This window comes from Equus asinus, chromosome 2 (assembly GCF_041296235.1).
Source record: "Equus asinus isolate D_3611 breed Donkey chromosome 2, EquAss-T2T_v2, whole genome shotgun sequence".
In the NCBI taxonomy this organism is placed as follows: Eukaryota; Metazoa; Chordata; class Mammalia; order Perissodactyla; family Equidae; genus Equus; species Equus asinus.
Window position 1 is genome coordinate 182020630 of NC_091791.1, and position 22649 is coordinate 182043278.

The window sequence follows — 22649 nt, forward strand, 5'->3', positions numbered from 1 at the left end:
AGGAAATTCAAACGTTAACTGGATGCTGAGATGGAATGCTCTGTACTCTGAGCTTTCCTTATTTGTCGTCACTTCCTTACCCAGGACGTCGCAGTAACCCTCTCCTTACTACTGCACCTAGTCCAAACGCTCTGCCTAAATTTATAGGAACCTCTCTTTATCTGGCCTCCTTTTACTTATTCAACCAATCTCTCTGCTTTCCCCAAGGAAAGCCTCTCTGCTTTCTTCCTTAAATCCAGTCTCAAAAAAATGCAGAGCAATGCACAGAGAAAAGCATCTTTGGATGAACTATTGCCGTGAATACTGCAAATTTTCTAAGAAATCTAGGAAAACAATACTCCCAAAGTCTATGATTGAAAGGCAATTATTTAAGAGACCAGGAATGCATTTATCTTTCCCAAGCAGTAGAAATAGAAAACAGTACAACCGTAAGAAGTACAAACGGATGAACGTTGCTGAGGGTGCTTACATAAAGCATTAAAGTTCATTTCGGCTTGTGCTTGCAACCACTAGTCATGGCAAATTTTAAGAGACTAAGGGTAAGTTCTATTAAAAATGCCAATCAAGAAGAGTAGATTTATGGAAGGACAAAATCTTATATTTCTTCTTCATAGTTTTAAGGCAATAAATAAAATTTATAAGTAAATATGGTACAAATATTTTTATTGCCATGAACGTGTATATGTAAAAGTTTAGGAATGAATTTAGAGGAAAATATCAACTCACCTTTAGGATTTCTATTCTGTTTAAAAATATATATAGAAATTAGGAGTTTGAACATAAGACGGACCATTAAAAATGGGAGAAAGCTCTAACTCGTTGTTACAACTTCCCTTAACAGCACATTTTATATTTTTTTAAAGGTGAAATCATCAGAATTGTTGCAAATCAGAGGAAAAGAAGTTAAGCGAACACGAAAAAGTATATTAGGACTTCCACAACAGAGACAAAAAAAGTCTTCAAAACTCCCGAGGGATCAAAAACTACCTAAACAAAAGTAACTTCCTTAACTTTACAAATTTACTGTCTGAAGAGAACTTATTCAGTAGCATTGATACCTGAAAATGCATTTTTAAAGGAAAATCAAGTGTTTTAGAAATTTGTGTATGAGATCTAAGTTAAATCTCACAGGAAGAGTTGGTGGCAGATAGTGCTGTAGGATGTACATGCTATACTCTACACTTCTTTCCAGTCTTGTCTTTGAAATGTACTAGCTTAATGATATAACAATACCTAGAATAAAAATAGCTCTTTGTGAGACAAAAGAAAATTAAAAGTTAACATGTTAGATTTGACATTTTTGGTCATTGTAATGACTAGTTTGGATTAACTCTTTCTTATATTGCTTAATTTTGCTATGATAAAATAAAATAAAAGACAACTCAACACAAAATGTCCATAGGCCAATTGATTTGGTAATTTAGATGGCCTTATTTTTCTCTACTATCGTATTATGTTTCATCCCCCGCCCATATTTTTAATAGGGTTTCTTATTACACAGGGGTACAACCACAATTTTGAATAATGGTGTGTAAGTGCAATTTAGATTTATGGTTTATCTTTTGCCATTCACCTTGTTGAAACTGATTTTCTCCTTATTTCACCACTAGGTTTTTATGGGTTGGTTTATTCTAGATTCTCCTTCATTTTACTCTTTATGGGGCCTTAAAGAAGCTTTAATTATTAGCTTTTGTTGTTGCTTAGGGCACTGAAAGGTGTGCTGGACACGGAAGACAACCTTTTTATGGCCAGCCTAAACTTTGTAAATGGATATTACTCACAATTTAGTAGCTGAGAATAGACTCATGGGAAAAGAATTCCAAAGTTTATGAAAGAGTCAAATTGGCATTTAAGTGACCCTGTACATGCCATTGCTTATCTGCATTGCTTTAAGCTCATTTAGTTAGCAAGATTATGTATTAAAACAAATAGTGACAGCAGACAACAAGTATTTTACCTTCAATAAATAGTTACTGTCAGATTATCAATGAAGCAGAAACTTCTTGATTTTTTTTTTCTAAAAACCTTGCATTCAGTGCATTAAGCAAAGTAGCGTGGCCACACACAGAGTCAGAGTCTTTTCTTTTTTATGTCTTAGAGTTTCAAAGGATGACAGATAGTTCTGTTTAAGGAGAGTGTGCTATAAAAACACACAGCTTTCCTAAGCATGCCAAAAATATCTGTAGATCTTTTTGATATGTATAGTACTGTGTTAATTCATTAAAACTGAAGTCAGAAATTTCCATTAGAGAGAAATAAGAATGAGACACAGAGGAATAAAAATCTGATATTTAAAAAAATTGTATAGTAAAAGAGAATTTTGGAAAAATGTGTCTGAAATCTTTTGTTCACTGCTCCTTTTTCCTTAATCAATTTTTTGCCTAACTTTTCTCACCAGTGACTAGCCCCCAAATTAAATTATTTTCTTGGGAATTGAGCCATCTCTTGAAAATGTAGTCTTATTTAGCTCAATAACCAAGGGATAGTCACTTGCAGATCTATGTTATTAGAGAATGATGGGAGCATAGGAATTCAGATCAGTTGTAATGCTTTTTTTAAGGGAAAAAAAACCCCTGTAATGTAATCTCCAGTACATTCCACTAGCCAGGACCTGTTCCAGACAGAATGATGATGTAGGTGAGCTTGACATCAGAGCTCACCTTTTTCTCCCCTCTTTTTTCAGTCCTTTCTTAGGAATCCAGAGTGCCTGGGCTCGCTGGCTTTCTGGACACCCATTTTCTCTCCTCCAGTTAGTTCTCTGTCTCAAGCATTTCCAGATTCTTTAGATTTACTTCTCTTTTCTTTCCCCACTCAAACACATACAAATTTCATGTCCTGGTCTTGTTTTGGAAATGACATAAACTGTTCTCTATTAGTGATTCAATAATGTACATATCATACCTAGCAATCGGTTAGCTGCTGTGCAGAGCAAATTAGTAACAACAGTAATAAAATTAAAACAAGCATTTCTTGAGAGTCCTACAGACCAGGAACTGTTATTGTGATCAATTCTTACAAATGCAAGAGTTAGGGATTTCTATTCTTATTTTACAGAAGACCTTCAGAGATGCCATGATACAATTTGCAAGAGTTAGAATTGAGATTCTGATCCAGGCCCAGCCAATTCCGAAGTCTATACTCTTTATGTAATGCTACTCTTCAGACACATGGAGCAGTCAGTAGAGACTTGCATTAACCCCTTAGATAAAGAGTCAGAATGGGTGGCACAAGAATAGCACATTGTATAAAAGGAGATATTTGTAAAAAAGAAAAAAGAAGTAAATTTTGCAGGGAAGTTTGTTCTGGAGCTATTGTTTGAAGGATGTTTAGACATGGACAAAAGAACAAAAAGATAGGCATCATTCTATCCATAACTGAAGGAACGGACAGGTTTTGCTGGCCCTGTGATTTTTCCTGGAGACTGATAATACCTAACATCTGCCATGTCAAAGAAACTGTTCTAAACTCACTCAGTCCTCTCTTTCTTAAAGCAACTTTATCCAGGATGCACAAATGTTGTTATTCCCAACTTACTGAGGCATGGAGAGATTGACTTGCTGATGACCAAGTGATCATTTTAAACAGAATTGGAACATAGGCAGTCTGACTCCAGATTCTACACTCTGAACCACTCTGCTAGAAGTAGGGCCAGATGACAGGAGCCTAGGAACTTAGGAGAGAGCAAGTTAGGAAGATGCAGCAAGCAACAAAGAACCGTTGTGCTGGGTAAAGGAGTGTTTAAAGAAGATCAGTGTGGTAGATTTCTACAGGAATGTCATGAAGAACGGAGGACACACAGGGTCAACCCAAGTGGCAAACCCTTGCTAGTGCAGGCTGAGGTGCTGAAGACCTTGACTGGAGTGGGTTGGAAGTGAGGCGGGAGAAGGAGCACACCTGAACAACTCCGTGAGGGCGAGAAGCTCTGTTTTCCACTGGACATGCAGGGGAAGGAAAGAGGAGTTGAAGATGGCTCCAGTGTTCTGTATCTTGAAGATGAAGAATCTAGGTGAGATAGTGATACCTGAGATGAGATTTGGCAGCTCAGCACAGAGGAACTAGCTGAAACGCTGAAGATGGTTTTTCTGTGTGGAAAGAGAAGTTCGACCCTTGGAAGCTATACTCAGTTTGGAAGATAAGGAAAAGACAGTGACTAAGTCAAACTCTGAGGAATTTGAGAGGTTAATGGAGAACTGGAGTAGTGCGGACTTAAATAAGCTCATGGAAAGAGCGATTTCAATAAGGATCATCAATACTGTCAGCTGTGGGTTGGAGGTCAGAGAGAACAGGAGCTAAAGTTGATTTGATTTGATTTGATGAGAAGGTCATCATGAGGTTGGTGTAAGAGTGTAACTTTAGTAGGGAGGTGGGGGCAGAGTAGTGCTGGATAAGGGCCAGTTCCACCTCAGGGGTCATCAATAGGCATTAATAGGAAAACAATTTGGCTTACAGTCGGGAGTGTTGTGTTTAGATCCTAGTAGCCACTCACTAATTTTGCAACATATCCAAAATAAGTCCTCTCCAAAATAAGGATAAGAATACCCCTCATGTAGGTTTATTGTGGGAGTCAGAGAAAATGTGTATAAATCACCTAGCCAGAGTCTGGTACATAGTAGGTTCTCAGTTAGTCTTTGTTGGTTGGATGGCAAGTGACACTGGGGATTAGGAAAGCAGATCTTCATGCTCTCTTCTCTAGTTTGGAAAGGCAGAAGAGAGGCAAGTTCTAGTACAGTGGGAAGGAAGATGCCACATTAACTTAGAGAGATCCAGAGTTCCACTGATGCTAGTTATTGGATGATGCACCGTATTGTTCTCCTTCCTCAGGAACATTAGCATGTGAGCAGAGTAGCAGAGCAGTAATGCATGACGGCTGGATATGGTGTCTCTTGCTGAGTTACAGAACTCAGGAGAGGAGAGATTTGGGGTGGAATGATAATGAGTTTGCTTTTAGACCTGTTGATTCTAAGACATGTAGGTTGAGCTCCTCAGCAGGCAGGTGGATATATGACTTTGAAGATCTGGCCAGTGGTCTGAAATTGTGATATTAAATTTGTTATAAAAGATTATTACAGTTTTAAATCTATTCTCCTACATTTCTACTCCTTTTTAGAGCCTGAACTCAACTCTCAATGGTAACTGGTATTTTATATCTAAAGACTCCAAAATGTTAAAAGAAGCCCTCTTTTCTCTGTTGCAGAATTCCACCAGACTACTCCACTCCTACCCTTCACGATCTGTGCGCCACTGTCCCAGCCCGGGAGCTGCCCATTGACCTGCGCCTGGCTTCTCGAGTGTATCATACAGCCAGCAAGAAAGGCCACAGTCCTCTGCTGGGGCTATTTGGAACCTCTTTCTCAGGTGATCCCTCGACAGATGAAGAGCAAAGAGACAGGTAAGAGTTCCACTGGTAATTTTGTTTTAAACTTGACTTAAACTGTGAGAGACGTTCTGCCTTTGAGGTTTAGATTTTGGAGACTTGATTCTGTTCTTGGACACTAAAGAGGAGCGGTTTTTGTCCTTTTCCACCCCTTCCCAGGACGGACACAGTCCAAGTCAGTGTCTTCATTTCCTGCCATTATAACAGGAACAATGCCCTGTCATAAGGTAACTTTAGTTTGCCGGTTTATGGTTTCCAAAGAGTGTCACATACATTATCTCGTTTGTTCTTCAGAACAGCACTGTGGAGTACAGATGTGGAAATTGAGGCTCATAAAAATCAAGCAACTTCACCAGGCTTATACAACTAAGGAAATTACAGATTTGGGAGTTGGAGCCCATCTTTTAGATTTCACCACCATTGGGCATACTTGGGTCCAGTGATCATGTACAAAAGTCAGTGCCTGTGGAATTTCTTCCATTTCTCCTCATGTCTCACTTTCCTTTGAAATCTGAGTATTCTTTTGTGGAGGGTATATAATTTATAGTGTCCTCAAAAGAGAGGAGAAAAAGGAAGGCGCTAACATTTATGTAGAAGTGAGCTTTGCATCTTTCTTATTTAAATCTTCAACTGTAAGGGAGAAGTCATAATTTCTATTTATTATGTTCATGAAGAAACTTAGGCTCCATAATATTAGGATACCTGCTCAAGTTCTTATCTCTGAATAGTGATTGGAATCCAGATGTGTCTGTCTTAGTTTTTCTCAAACTTTTTTCATTATCACCCCCTTTAGGAAGTCTTTTTTAGACTTTTTTTTTCCTAATCACCCTCCCCATTAAATTGTAATACCCCAGATATACTGCATATCTGTTTATGGCACTGTATCTGTGCTTTCTACATAAAAAGTCTAAGCTTTTATTGCTGCCCCCAAGGCACCAATTTTCAGCCCCCTGGGGGTAATATCACCCGCCCAGCGAGAAGGTATACTCTAAAGTCTCCTGCCTTTCAGCAGAGCTGGTGAAAATCCTGAAAAACCATCTACTACGCATTTTAAGAATATTAAAAGTGTTAAATATTAAGTTAAATTTAAATGGAAATATTTTCAGTATTTTCTTTTAACTATTCTAGATATATGAGGATAATATTTTAAAAGATCACATTTACTTATGCTGTCAAAAATTATTAGTAAATTACCATTCTTTTCATGGCATATTTTGAGCCCATTTCCTCAAACTTGACTTTTAGTAAAATTTCTAATACTTGACTGCATTCTTTCACGGTTTAAAATCATGTGGTTTCTGGAACCCACCTGGTAGCCTGGTGGTTAAGTTCCCATGCTGTGCTTCAGTAGCCCAGGGTGCTGGGGTTTGGATCCTGGGTGTGGATCTACACACTGCTCATCCAGCCATGCTGTGGCGGCATCCCACACAGAAAATAGAGGAAGATTGGCTACAGATGTTAGCTCAGGGCCAATCTTCCTCACCAAAAAAACAAAAAAACCATCTGATTTCCCTGTGTTCAGTAATCACAATGAGATTCAGTTTGAATCCGTAAAAGAAGGTCATTTTCATGTTTATTTTCCACTTAGGCAAAAGGATTTTTTTAGGGTTTGTTATTCGTCTAAGACTTTATACATCTAAGACTTTAGTTTTAATTTATCAAGTCAATGTTTGCTAAGTTTTTGAAAAAAATTATGCATGAAGAATGTTAGAAATTTCAAAACTGTTGCAGTATCTCTGGTAGAAAATAGCAGTTCCGTGTGACGTTCTTTGGAATGTCTTTTAAAAGCCTAAAGCTGAGAGTGGAAAATTAAGACAAACATAATCTAGTAGTCATGAAACTACTATTCTGAGTCATTTCCATTAGCACTCTGCAAGCCACGCATCATTTTGAGGACTCCCAGCTTCTATTATTCATGCAAAGTGTTAAAAAATACGGTTTTCCTTCCAATTCTAAATTTTTTTTTTCTTCAAGTGGATCTCACTTTCTTTTTCCAAGAGAGTCAATAAATATTCTATTCAATGGTGATAAGTCTTGGCAATTTGTTCTTAAGTACTAAATAAGAAGTTCATTTAAGCACTGAATATTTACTTCCCCAGCATCCGTCTCTTGAGGATTGCCTTGCTAAACATAGCGTAACCTTTGCAAAATATATCTGTCTGCTGAGCCTTCAAGTTTGGAGAAACGTATAATTCTTTCTTCTCTAATAAGTGTTCTCAAGAAAAGTAATTGTAAACACAAAATGAATACCCTTTTTCTTGGCAGCTTTTTGGTTTTTCTCTGCAATGAACAGTTACCTACAAAGCATAGTAATACTTGTGGTTATTAGTTTAATGCTTTCCTAATTCTGTGTATAGTAATTGTTATTTGTGCCAAACACCATGGATATTTTGGTAGAATAGCATGGGTACATACTCAAGTTTATTTAAAATAGCAATGTACTGCTCAAACTTATGTTTATTTTGCTAAACGGCAGTTTTGATGAGAACTACACAAATATTCCATATGATCATAGTTTTAAAATTCCTGTGTTGTAAAGAGAAGTTTATAGACATTTAGTCAGAATTCTTAGCATGGAATTTTAGATTTTGGGTTTCTAAAATAAGAAAAATCATTGAAAGTGTTTAAATGCTTAGATTAATGCTGAAAGTTGTGAACAGCTGTCTGAACATCTCTCGTATACACATGTCTTTGAACGAGGTGTGGCGTTCTATAGACCGAACTTTTCAGTCAAGGTTATGTGTGAACATTTAAATCATTTCATAATATTCACTAACTTAACCAAGCTGCAATGTAAGAAAATTCCTAGGTGTGGAATTATTAAACTTTCAGGCTTAAAAATTTTGATACGTATTCCTGGATTTATCTCCATAAAAATTATATCAACTTATGCTCATATCAACAATTTATGGCACTGTTCATTTCCTTTCACCCTTGCCAAACTACTAATTGTCAATCTTCTTGATTTTTTTCTAATCTTATGAGGAAAATATCTTTATGTTATTGTTTTTTATTCGTTTCTAGTAGGATTGAGCATATTTTTGGATATCTCTTGGCTATCTGTTTTTCTCCTTTTGAGAATTACCAATTCATATTCTGTGTCATCATTTATCTTTTTTTTTGATTTATAAGTGATGTTTTTATATTAAAGATTTTAATTATGTGTAATATATATTGTAGACTTTTTTTTTTACCTTGCTGCTTGCTTTTCAGTTTTGTTTATGGTGTTTTTGTGCCATACAGAAGTTTTAATTTTATGTAGTAAAAACTAGCAATCATTTTCTTCGTGTATTCTAGTCTTGGTGTCATTCTTAGAGTGGACTTTTCTACATTTAAATTTAAATGTATTTTCTCATATTTTCTTCTGGTAACTTTATGGCTTTCTTTTAAAAGAACAAATCTTTGACTCACCTGTAATTAATTTAATAAGAAGATTAAGCACTGTTTTTTTCCCCTAAATGACTAGCCAGTTGCACAGTATCATTTATTCAATAAATGCTCTTTTCATCACTAATTTGAAATGCCAGCTTTTCATACCTTAAATTCCAGTGTGTTACTGAGTCTATTTATGAACTTATATTCTATTTCCCTGATTTGTCTTAGTAAAACTGCTTGTGTATTTTGTTGATCTACCATCTATAAAGAGAGGGTTGGCAAAAATACTAGCCTACAAACCTTGCTGCCCTTCTCAAGTCAGATGCCCCTGATGGCTGGCTTCCTGGTGGTGAGCGGTGCTTAAGCTATAGGTTTACACCTAACCCTCAACTCGGCTTCAAACGACGAGGGAAATTTCTAGTCACATTTTTAAAAAAACGTGGACAGACTTTTAGTTCTATACATTAAAACAGCAGCAACTACAACAACAACAATTGGAAAACCAAAGCTTAAGTGTCAGAATTCAGTGTTTAACTTCATGTTTTATTTTGTTACAAAATAATAGTAAAACTACATTATTTCAGCAAAAATGCAAAAAAAAAATGCCAGAAACCCCTCAATTACTCAAAATCTTGCCATCCAGAGATAATATTGTTTCTACTCTTAAATTTACTATTCCAGACTTTTCAGTATGTAAATAAATCATAAAGAATGAAACTGAGATAATGCTATGTACGTATTGTTTTGTAACCCTATTTTTAAAACTCATTATGTCGTAAATATCTTTCCATGTCAAGAAATACAGATCTGAATAATTACTTAAATCAATGAACAAATATTTTTTGTGTACCTACTATGTGGCAGGTGTAGAATTAGGCACCAGGAAGCATCTGCAAACAAGAGAAACATAATCCCTACCCTCAGGGAACTTGGAGTCTAGCAGAGAAGAAAGGTGGTGAATTAATTATTGTGAATGTGACGATTAATATGGAGATGTGCAAGGTGCTGTGGAAACATGTAAGAAGAGTTCCTGATTATCTGGGGCGGTTTAAGGCACTCACCTTTAAATTGAAACCTGAAGAATGAATGGAAGATAGTGAGGAGGAGGGGAAAGAAATATTTTTTAGGTTCTTGCTGCTCAAAAGTATGTTCCACAGACTAGCAATGTCAGCTTCAGCTGGGAATGTTTTAGAAAGGCAGATGATTTGTACGCACGTTGAAGATTGAGACTCCCTCCTGGGGACAGTTGGACCCCATCTGAGAATTGGAAAGAAGTCCAGCGTAAGAGAGTAGCAGGAGCAGTGATACAGTTGAGGCTGGAGAGGAGGCAAGAGTCACATCATGTAGGATTTCACAGGTGCCCTGCAATGTGTACGTGAGGGCGTGCGTGTGAGGTTGGGGGAGAGATTCCTCTTCACAGTGTATTGGGAAGCCACTGACAGGGTTTTATGAGGACGAAGGACATAAGCAGATTTGCTTTACAATATCACAGTCCTCATCTTGACTTCTCAGTCGCATTTAACTCAGTCGATCACTGGCTTTTCCTTAAAACACTTTTACCCTTGTGTTTCGGGACCTCACTCTGTCGGTTCTCTTCCTGCCTCGCAACCTATTCCTTCTCAGTCTCCCTTACTGGTGTCTTCTCATCTTTTGATTTCAAAACATTGGAGTTCCCAGGGCTTGTCCTGGGACTGCTTTGCTCCCTACCTATACTCTCAAGGTGATCTAATCCAGGACCATGGCTTTAAATACCATCTATGTGCTGGTGACTATCATTTACTAAGAGAAACGCATAAGGATGTCCATTGTGTCACTTTGCATAATAACTATAAACTAGAAACAAGTGTCCATCAATGGAAGGCATTTTATGGGGCATCCAATGACGGGATGCATTGCAATCAAGGTAAAGAATGAGTAGAGCTCTGTGTAAAAGGAGGTAGAACTAAATATATAAATAGGTATGTGACTATATACAAACAAATTTTTTTGTATGTGGAAAGAAATTCAAGAAACTGTTAACTGTGGTCTGTTTTCATTGTAGATTGTATATTAAATCCATAAAAAGTGAAACTCTACTTTGTCTTACTTTTTGCTTTATTTATATGGTATACGTTTGCCCTTTTCTTTCTTTCTTTCTTTCTTTATTTTTTGTGAGGAAGATTGGCCCTGAGTTAACATCCGTGGCCAATCCTCCCCGTTTTGCTTGGGAAAGATTGTCACTGAGCTAACATCTGTGCCAATTTTCCTTTATTTTATTGGGATGCTGCCACAGCATGGCTTGACGAGTGGTGCTAGGTCCACCACGAGGATCCGAACCTGCAAACCCCAGGCCCCTGAAGCCGGGTGCACGAACTTAACTACTGGGCCACCAGGCCAGTCCCAAAGGTTTCTTTTATTTTTAATCTTTCTTAGTTGTGTCCCTTGTAGATTGCATAGACTTGAATATTTTTTAAGCCTATTAGAAATTTATTTTCTCGTAACAGGGTGGATCACCCCATAGTCATTTCATGTCCTGTCAGATGTACTTGGTATTATTCTTGTCATCTTATTTTGTATTCTTTTTCACTTTTTTGCTCCTTTGCTATTCTATTACCTGTAATCTGACATATTTGTCAACATTTGTCTGTCTTTTTTGTTTGGTTGTATCTTTATCTGACATCACTTTTTCTGTTTTATTTTGAGTTGTGTTTCCATTCTATTTATTGGTGCATATCTTCAGGAATATCAATTAGCCATGTGTTGGATCTTCATTATCTATCCTCTACATTTATCATCTCTTTGGTTATATTTCTCTCTCAAACCTCTGTTCCACATCAGTGTGTTTTTTCTTCTGAGGTTTAAATTTTAAAAATTCCTTCTGATTGCAATTTTAATCCTACTGTGGCATTTTTCTTATTCCTTCTCAATTCTATCACTCTCTTAAGAAAAATGTAAGTCTTTTGTCTTATCTGAACTTTTGTTACCTGTTTTATGAAAGTATTTAAAAAATTTTCTTGACAAAACAAAGCAAATCCTTTCTAAAATATTTTTTTATTTCTATGATAAATCTTTTTCAGAAGGATGTTCTTCATATTATTTTTTGAATGCTATATATTTTTCTTATACTTTTCAGACTCTTCATAGAACTCATATTGGATTTTTCTGTGTACTCATCTTTGAATGAAGATAGGTCATTTCTGGCTGCCCAAAGCTAATATCAAATAGATTTACCTGGCATTTCTTGACCATCTTGGAGGGATTATAATACTACTTTTAGGTCTTAAGTTGGAGAACCAGAGGATGAAGGTTTATATTACTAATTTAGTTATTCAGAATCCTGAAAGGTGTTGGGAGTGGGATGGGGTAAGATCCAAACATTTTGTCTCTACAATTTTTATCCATGATTATTAGAACTATTGTACTAGAGGCTGATCTTTTCCTATTGGTTTTCTACATGATAAAGATTATTATAGGCTTTTCTTCTGTGCATGCACATATATTACATATGCATACATCTTACAAAATGACATTAAAGATATTGTTTTGACAGTTGACATTCCTGTAAGGATTTTTTTTAACTGGAAGACAGGCACATGAGTAATTGTTTTGACTTACTATCTCTACTACTTATAGTTTGCAAATCAACTATATAAGGTGTGCTTTTTTGGAAAGATTTTATCCAAATTCTCCAAATAGAATAGTGATATTTGAATAGGAAAACAGAAAATTACCTAGTAGAAAATGCATTGAGGTGCATTTATTGTATAATTTAGCATTAAAAACAACTCTATGTAGTAGATAAAATCTTCCCAATTCCCCAAATGAAGAATATGCAGTTCAGAGATTAAGTGAGTAGTCCTTACAGAAGTCCATATATGTACAGCTGGTAAAAGCTGGGATTCAGCCCAGCTCTCTCTGATTCTTAATGTGGTTTCCATTATATCCCACTGTTTCGTGACCTTGTAAAGGACCCTCTCATTTTTTTCTCTTTATGCTTTATTCTGAATACTCATTCTCATTTTATTTTCAGAACCAATCCTGATTTAAACTAGGAAGTAGCTGAGGAGCTCTAGTTGAATAATCTGAGATAAGCACATTTTCCTCACCCTTGGTGGTTCATATTTGATCCATTGTGACCCAGTTTTGGAAGCAGAGTTTCTACTTCTATTAAGGTGGGGGTTCTATTTTATATTGCTTGTTCCCTTTTAGAAATTGAAATCCTGTTTCTGAGTCCTCAGCCAGGTCTAGGGCCTTGCCTGGGGCCTGTGGAAGACTTTCCTGGTGTTAATTACTTAACTATTGAAAGCTTTTGCTGAATACTGCATGGTTTTGTATTCCCCATCACTGGTTGCCCCCACTAGAATGTGCCGTTGTCCCATGCTAGACCTTTCTGATGCCACGTGCAGTGCACCACTACCTGCATTTGAAATATCATGTTCTGTCTTCTTGTCTACATTCCCTTGCAGGGTGGGTATCTGGGACTGACTTGCCTCCACCATCCCCATCTCCTGCATTGTGTGCCATTCCTCCATGGTCAAGTCTAATCCTAGCCCCACTCCCATCCCTTACTTGGCCTTGTTCCTTGCTGCATAATCCAGGCAATGACCCAAGACATTATGCCAAAGAGCCAAAGACTTAATCCCTGTTTGAGGTCTGGCTGGTGATAGGTGTGACAGAAGCATGTGGGTTAGAGCTGTACGAGGCCTCAACCTTCCCCTAGGCTAGCCCTCTCACATTATGGAGGAGGAAACTGAGGCAAAACTTTGCACCCCAAATCACACTTGGTGGCAGAGTTAGAACTAGAATCAGTAGCACCCTCAATTAGATTTCTATTACATCTATTTTCAGCAAGTAGCCCCTATACCTAAGTAAGACTTAAGCATATTTTAAAAAATACAGATTGGAATGACAAAAAACTATTTCAGTATGCACCAGCAACGTTTGCTAAGATATTAGATTAGTGCATTTTTATTTTTATATGGAAATACCCAGAAAGGAATTATTTGGAAATTTGTCTGATTTCATAACTGCCAATATATGAAAGCTGGAATATTTTTTGTAAAGCAAAGCAATGTCATTCCACCAGATGTCACTGTTTGCATGTAGCAGTGGAGTTACAATGATTAAATATAAAACTCCCCCCTCCCTAATCATGTTTTGTAAGAAAAATTTCTATATAGTTATACTCTTATTCTCCTTTAGATTTATTATTTTATTAAGACTGTGTTCCCTGAATTTTTGAAAGTATTCTTTACCTCTGCTGCAGGTTTTTAAAGATTATACTAAAGAAAATTATTTGTAGATTAGCTTCTTCAAGAAGATGAGCTTCTAAAGTCTTTTCTAGACTTAGGAGTTCGCTTTCCAAACAACAGTTTTTGTAAGTTACTGTTTTCTAAATTGTGGATTGTGACCCAGTAAGTGGGTTGTGAAATCAATTTAGTAGCTTGCTGCAAACTCTTCAAAGAAATGTCTGGGGGCCGGCCCCGTGGCCGTGGCCGAGTGGTTAAGTTTGCGCACTCCGCTTCAGCGGCCCAGGGTTTCGCCAGTTCGGATACTGGATGTGGATATGGCACCGCTCATCAAGCCATGCTGAGGAGGCATCCCACATGCCATGACTAGAAGGACCCACAACTAAAAATATACAACTATTTACCAGGGGGCTTTGGGGAGAAAAAGGAAAAATTAAAAAAAAAATCTAAAAGAAAATGTCCGGAATAGTATTACTTTGGTGAAACTTTTATACATGAGCACTCTTAAAATTTCCCTGTGAAGCTGCACCCAGGTTTTGTACCCCAAGGAGCAAGATAGCTTTGCTAAGGAAGAGATGGGGAGATGTGATGGGGGAAGGTTCTCCGTTAGAGTCACACGAAGGAGGGAGAGCCCTTCTCCACGCTTCTCAGTGTGGAGCTCATGGGCACTTTTGTGGAACTCACAGAAGATGTGTGCAGAGATTTTTTATGAGTGTTCACAGCTTAGAGCAAAGGCTTTCCAAACTTCTTTGATGGCAACCTACAAGAAGAAGTACATTTTATATCTCTGGCCCCATGGGAGACGGATGTTGACTGGGAAGGATGTTTGAGTCACTAGGAGTGAGGTGGCTTGTTTCCTTATTCAGTCCCCTCAGTGATAATAACAATAGTGATTGTAATATCAGCAACTTACTGGGCATGTACTATGTTCAAGCTCTTCACGTATATTATTCCTAAGCAATAGACCCTGAAAGACCCAATCATTGTTGCCATTTATAGATGAGGAAACTGAGCCTTAGGAGGCAAAAGTGACCTGCCCAACATAGCACACCAATTGGCCAAACTGGGGCTAAAGTCCAACTGGGGTTTTTAACTTCATTCCAACAACTAGCTCTTCCCATATATCAGTGATTTCCAGGCTTCCCCAGAGGCTAAGGACCACCTGGAGTGTTTGATAAGTGTATCAATTCTCAGAACCTACAGAATTAGAATCTCCAGAGGAGGGATCTGGAAAGCTGTAGATTTGACGAGCAACCCAGGATATTCTTATGATCAGGCTGTTTTAGGAAACATTGTAGTACCTCAGTGATTCTGGAACTTCAGCGTGCATCTGAATCACCTGCAGGGCTGCGTAAAACACAGGTGGAGCTGGGCTCTACTGCCAGAGGTTCTGATTCATCAGGTGTGATGGGGCTCAAGAACCTGCGTTTCCAGCAAGTTCCTGTGTGGTGCTGATGATGCTGGTTAGGGAACATGCTTTAAGAACAAATGCAGTACATCTTGCTGACCCTATGTTCTCAGTCCCTCAGGATGGGTCTGGGACTAGCTTTAGTTGTGGTACTTTTCTCTGTCAGCCAAAGCTCAACAATACTTAGTCAGTACCTACTACATTTGGACCCATGGGAGACAGAAAATGAATAAGAATCACTTTTCTCCCTAAACTAGCCTATGATCTACTATGGAAAAGATAGAATAAAATATAGTATATTTTATAATGAAAGAACCGATCAAAAGCGGCAGGAAAACTAGGGAGGCAAAGATGGATTTTGACCGGGCAGAGGGGTATTTGTAAAGGTCTCATGGAGGAGTTGAGATCCGAAAGCCTGTTTTTATCACTTCTGTAGTCGCACTGTACTGTAACTTGGTTTGTCTGTCTCTCCTATTGCCCCTTAGTAATCTCAGCACCTAGGGCACCTTTTGCAAAATGAATATAGGTTGGACTGGGTATTAGGGGAAGGAAGTAGGAGTGGTAATGTAGATGGTGCCCAGACTGTGGAGGCCCCTGACTGCCAGGCTCAGGCGCTTGGGTTTTATACAGTGTGTGTAGACATTAAAGTATTTGGAGAGGGGGTGACTGATGACAACTCTGGCAGGGGTATATAGGATGGATTGGAGGAGGGAGAGCCTGGAGGTAAGGGATGAGCAAAGATGTCATCATGGGACTCAGATGAGAGAAAATGCAATGGACAGGAGAGACATTTTGGAGGCAGAAGGAACAGGACTAGAGATTATTGTCGGGAGTCAGAGAGAGGCTGGAGATGAAGAGATTTCAGTCTAAACTACTGAGATGGTGGTGTTTCCAAAGGGGATAACTCTAGAAAGGTTTGGTTCTTTTCTCTGGAAATAAAAATCTGGAGAAAAATGTCAAAGTCATTGACTCATCTTTGTCATGAAGGAACAGTTGCTACCGTTGGGGAGACTTCCCACTGGGGTCCCCCATTTATGTTTATCAGAGCTATGTGCTCTAAAATGTCCAGTGACTCCTTTCACTTTCCCTCCAACCAACCACAATTCCTGTTTCTCTAGTGAGCTTTTGGAACATGAAAGGGCAAAAGATAATAAGATGTGAATGACTGTTACTACCTTGTTTTTGGCTTAGGGTCAGGTAAAAATATAACAGTGCCTCAAGGTAGCTTCTTAAGTCCCTCTGTCCTCTCTGATTTTGGAAATACTTTACTGACCTTGATGTATATACTCTCCTGGCTTCTTGTTCTAGCCGATAAACTTTACCCTGTTCTTTTGTTTTTCCTGGATATATCAGTCAAGATTCAGTTGCAGAAAACAGAAATATTTTGGGCTATTTTAGGGAAAAAGGTAATGGGAATTTAGTAATGGGAACTGAATGCTTATAAAGTCAGTAGGAAGATTGGGCTCTAGGCAGGGAGGGCTCATAGAGATGACTCATGCAGCATGCTTAACTGGCTGCCGAGGTTGCTGCTGCTTCTGACAGGAATTCTGGAACCCAACATTGGCAACATAGCACCTTAGCTGAGATTCAGGGATCACGTGGCCTCTACTGTCACAGCTTTTGACTCTGGAGCTACATTGCTACAGAAGAACTCAACATTGCTGTGACTGCTTGCCAACAGAAACATCATAACCTTCTTCCTTCCAGATTGTCTGTGAGTGCATCTGCTTACTGGATCCTAAATCACATTGAGGACACTGGCTGCAGGAGAGTTTTACGTCTCCATCCTCAGCAGTTCAGGAAAGCACGTTAGAAGGAGGATGGATAGTATTTTGAGCAGCAGTCCACTATATTCACTGAGCTGGGAGTTGAGCTTTGTCTTCTCCTTGAATTCAAATATTTGACAGGATAAGATAGGGGGCTTTTTTCCATGACTCTGCTTTGGCACAACCTTACCTTCTCCAACTGAGCTCTGGGTGGGCCTGATTTTTTAAGAGCTTGTATGACGGGATCTGTGGGTTTCAGCATATTATTAAGTAGCTGAAATCAGTTGGGTTTGTGTGTGCTTAGTCTCCACATTTGGTGGCTCATAAAGTGATTGTCTGCTTATGTAACGGTATACTAAAAAGGTGGAGGGAACAGTGGCTCTACATACTTCCGTGTGAAGCTGATACAGCTGTATAGTCTGTGTGAGCCCTCTTCATACTCATTTATATTTCGTTTATAGAAAGTGCTGCAGCACAAAAGTTAATGTATTTTCAACAGTCTGTAAGTCAGTCATTAATGACACATTTTACCTCCGAATTTTGATTTACCTCATCTCCTTGGTTTAATTAAAGCTTATGTTGCTAAGCTTTGAACCTTCTGTGTCTATCCTGGCGTATATGTAGTTTGTAGCCTAGAAGGGAAGACCTGAGGCCGTAGCAGTTCTCCGCTCCCCCTGGCAAGATACAAATCCGGGAGAGAAAACGCTCATGTGAGGAGGCAGTTCCGCTTTCCTCAGTCTAAGACGTGAAACCATTTCCTGTGAGCTTGGAGCCGGGGGCGGGTCAGTGATCAGAAGGGAGAGAACTTTTACCTGTTTCATAATCAAGCTTCCATAGAGTGAATTTATGATTCCAATATCATAAAACAAAACCAAAACCATCAAAAAGCTTACTACTAAAATGTCTTCAGAACCAAACATAAATTATTTTTGAATTATTTCCCATTTTGGATTATCTGACTTCTGCACAATCTCTGTTTGGTACAGATATCAAACGTCAATATGTTTATTTGGGCAGAGATATGAAATGAGAACAAACATCTTTTGCTTTATCAATGACTTAAAAAACAAATTTATTGTTTTTATCACACTGCAGAATCCTGCAAGGAGTTCCTGTTATGGAAAATAATCAAGAATATGTTGCTGTCCTTCCAACAGCATCAGGGGTTCGACCTGAATTGGCACCAGGAACTAGACAGCGCGCTCACAAACCAGACCTACAACTCTTGGGAGAGGAAGTAAGAATTTCCTGTATTAGTTTTCTCTACCTCACAAGTTCTCAAAACTTTTGGTTTCAGGACACTTTTTACACTCTTAAAAATTATTGAGGACCTCAATAATTATTTATGTGGGTTATATGTATTGACATTTACAATTTTGAAAATTAAAACTGAGAAAATGCCGAGATATTTATTTTTAATTTTAAAATTAATAGTCATATATGTTAACATACATAATGTATTTTTGTAAAAAATTATTTTTTTAAACAAAAAATTTGATGTGAAAACTAGGATCTCTTTTTTTACAAATCTTTTTAGTGGCAGCTAGATTCTTATTTCTGCTTCTGCATTCTATTTTGTGGTGGGTTGTTTTGGTTGAAATACATAAGGAAAATTCTGGTCTCACACAAATATGTAGTTGGAAAAGGAAAGATTATTTTAATAGCCTTTTAACGTAATTATGGATATTCTCTGATAATATACCAAAACTCAACCAGTGGTAGTTTCTTGAAAGTTAGTTGGGAGACTTTGTTGTCCACAGCTGTGAAGGGCAAGGAATGGCAGGGACCGCCAAGGCTACTTGGTTGTTTAAGCAATCGAAGTTTATTGAGAAAGGGAAACAGAACGAGGAGCAAGGATAAAGGGGAACAACAAATCAGTACTTACAACATCCACACCACAATCAGCCGGGAAGTCCCAATAGTTTGTACGGCGGGCAGGAGTATTGATTGTCCGGGTCTGAAGCAAAGCGTCCTTTCCTCAGTGAGACTCCCAAATGTCCTATGCTTGTGACTTCCTTTTACTTTGAGGTTATCTAAGCTCTAACTTGGGGTTTTAGACAATTGGATACTTTGAGTATTTCTTCTTGTTCCACAGAGGGGATGTTTTTATCTTCTAGTTCTCATGGATGGGATGTTTCTATAGTCTGGTCAGGTGCCCGTCGAGGTGGCCAGCCCAGACAAGGAACATGATGCAGGACGTTGTCTTAGTAACTTGTGCCTTGGGGTCAAGGTCGAAGTGGCCATCTCCGGCTCCGAGCCCAGACACATTCTTTCACATAGGCCCCAGATCCCAGTGTCCCTGGAAGGTGGGGAGGTCAGTGAACTCTGTACAGACTTCCACTTCTGGGGAAGATGGAGTAGAAGTACTTTCCCCTATTCTTCCTGCTAAGTACAACTAACCCCTGGGCATTATAAACATCAGAAGACTCTGAAAGGAGGCGAGAAGGAGGCACACTAACTAGGAACTTTGGGACCCAGGAAATGACAGGGTGGTGAGTTAGTTCCTTCGGTTTTCTTTTCTGTTTCATATAACTTAGACTTGGAGCTGAAAAAACTGGTAACCTAGAAACAAAAATAGGTAAAGCCAAAAAAAAATCAAAGTCCCAATTAAAGCCTGTTCTCTCTAGCCGAAGAACCAGGGAAGAGGCAGCCTAGTAAGACAGAAAACTTTTAGACAATAACCGCTCTGCTCTAGACAAATACCACAGAAAAAACTGTGCCCCCACTCACCTCCACTAGTACAGGCCGAGTGGGAAATCTAGACTTTTACTCTTCCCAGAGTGTAACAAGGCACCCTAACACATCTGCCAGGGTGGTGGCAAAGAAGGCTGAGTGTGGAGCTGGGTCTTCATCTTAACAGGTTGGTAATGAGATTTCCCCTCCACGGTGTCAGCCGAGACCATCTGGGGATCCTGGATTTCCATTCCCACCTGGTAGTAGTGAGCTACTCCCCGCTCTGGTGGTACCAGAGGAGGCCTACTGGAGTGTCAGCTAAAACAAGTTTAAATAAGATCCAGAGTCTCACAGACTAATACCCTAAATATCCAACTTTCAATTGAAAATCACTAATCAGATCAAGAACTAGGAAAATCTCAAACTGAATGTAAAAGGACAATCAACAGACGCCAACGTTGAGATGACAGAGATGTGAGAATTATCTGACAAAGACTTTAAAGCCGCCGTCATAGAAATGCTTCAATGAGAAATTAGGAACACGCTTGAAACAAATTAAAAAAATATTCAGAAAGGAAATAGAAAGTCTTAAAGAAATTTAAGATATAGAGAAGAAATTTTAGAATTGAAAAATATAGTAACTGAAATAAAAAGCTCAATGAATGGGCTCAAAAGGAGAATGGAAGAGACAGGAAAGAATCCGTGAACTTGAAGATAGAACAATAGAATTTATCCAGTCTGAACAACAAAGACAAAAAGACTAAAATGAAAATTAACAGAGCCTCAAGGATGTGTGGGAGTATAACAAAAGGTCTAACATTTTTGGTATTGCAATCCCAGAAGGAGAGGAAAAAGAAGGGGAGTGACTGAAAAAATATTGGAAGAAATAATGGCTGAAAACGTCCCCAATTAAGCAAAAGACTTAAACATATTCAGGAAGTTGAGCAAACCCCACGCAGGAAAAACCCAAAGAAATCTGTACCAAGCTACAGAATAGTCAAACTTCTGAAAACTAATGCCAGAGAAAAAACCTTGAAAGCAGCAAGAGAGAAACAATCTGTTACCTATAGGAGAAAAACAATTTGAATGGCAGTAGATTTCTCATCAGAAACTGTGGAAGCCAGAAGTCAGTGGCAGGACATTTTTCAAGTGCTGAAAGAAAAGAACTGTGAGCTCAGAGTCCTATATCCAGAGAAAATATCCTTTAGGAATGAAGGGGAATCAAGACATTGTCAGATGAAAGGAAACTAAGTGAATTTGTCTCCAGCAGACCTACCCTAAAAGAATGGCTACAGGATTCTCTAAACAGGAATAAAATGATGAAAGAAGACATTTTGGAATATCTAGAAGGAATGAAAACAGGTAAAGCAAAAATACGGGTAAATGCATTAGCGTTTCCTTCTCCTTTTGAGTTTTCTAAGTTTTGTTTGTCAACTGAAGCAAAAATTATCATACTGTTAAATGTAGTTGAGGAAATGTTTAAGACAATTATATTATAAATGGAGAAGAGTAGAGAGACATAAAGGGAGGTAAGATATCTACACGTCACTTGAACTGGTAAAATGATGACATCAGTAGACTTTGATAAGTTATGTTTATAGAATGTAATACCTAGAGCAAAACTAAAAATCTATATGAAGAGATACACTCAAAAACATCATAGATAAATAAAAGTGGAATTCTAAAATATGTCCAGGTAACGGGAAGACAGGAAAAAGAAAACAGAGAAACAGAACAAACCAGAGGGAATAAACAACAAACAAAAAATGAAATGGCAGACTGAATCTCTGACTTAGATGTAAATGGTCTATGTATACCAGAGATTGCAGAGTGGATTAAAAGACATCACCTAACTATATAGTGTGTACAAGAAACTGACTCCAAATGTAATGATATAGGGATGCTGAAAGTAAAAGGGTAAAAAAAAGTTATGCAAACATTAATCAAAGAAAAGCAGGAGTGGCTATATTAATATCAGATAAAGTAGACTTCCAAGCAAAGAAAGTTGTCAGAGACAGAAAGGGGCATTAAATTATGATAAAAATGTCAATCCACCAGGAAGAAATAACAATGTTAAAAAGTGTGTGCACCAAACAATAGAACTACAAAATATCTGAAGCAAAAACTGATAGAACTGAAAGGAGAAATAGGCAACTTTACAATTAGAGTCAGAGACTTTAACCCCTGTCTCTAAGTAATTGATAGAACACTTAGAAAATGAGCAAGGATATAGGAGAAGTCAACAACTCCATCAACCAACAGAATTTAATTGCAATTTATAGAACGCTACAGCCAACAAGAGGAGAATACACATTCTTTTCAAGTTCCCACAGGATATATGCCAAGATAGAGCAAATTCATAATGAAATCAAATTAGAGTTCAATATCAAAGATAGAAAAATCTCCATATGATTGGAGTCAAAACCATACAGTTATAAGTAATCCATGGGTTAAAAAGGAAATCTCAAAGGATTTTTAAAAACTGAGTTGAAAATGGATTTCAATTTTAAATCCATTTGAATTAAAATGGATTACAATGGAATTAAAATAGAAATACAACGTATCCAAATTTGTGGAACCCAGCTAAGGCAGTGCTGAGAGGGAAGTTGATGGCACTAAATTCTTATAGTAGAAAAGAGAAAGTATCAAATCAATAATTTGAGCCCCCACCTCAGGAAGCTAGAAAAAGAAGAGCAAAATAAACCCAAAGCAAGCAGAAGGAAAGAATAATAAAGAGCAGAAATCAATGACATTGAAAACAGAAAAACAGTAGAGAAAATCAATGAAACAAAGAGATAGTTCTTTGAAAAGATTAATAAAATTGA

At 38.0% G+C, this 22649-nt stretch overlaps 1 protein-coding gene across 1 annotated transcript in view; it reads left to right on the plus strand.

Annotated features, from left to right (window-relative positions):
* Positions 1-22649, plus strand: part of TTC6 (tetratricopeptide repeat domain 6) — a 183417-nt gene that overhangs the window by 60189 nt on the left and 100579 nt on the right. The window contains exons 6-8 of the mRNA XM_070520038.1: positions 864-997; positions 5195-5389; positions 18247-18388. Of these exons, the coding sequence (XP_070376139.1) occupies positions 864-997; positions 5195-5389; positions 18247-18388 (471 nt within the window). The remainder of the gene's footprint in view (positions 1-863; positions 998-5194; positions 5390-18246; positions 18389-22649) is intronic.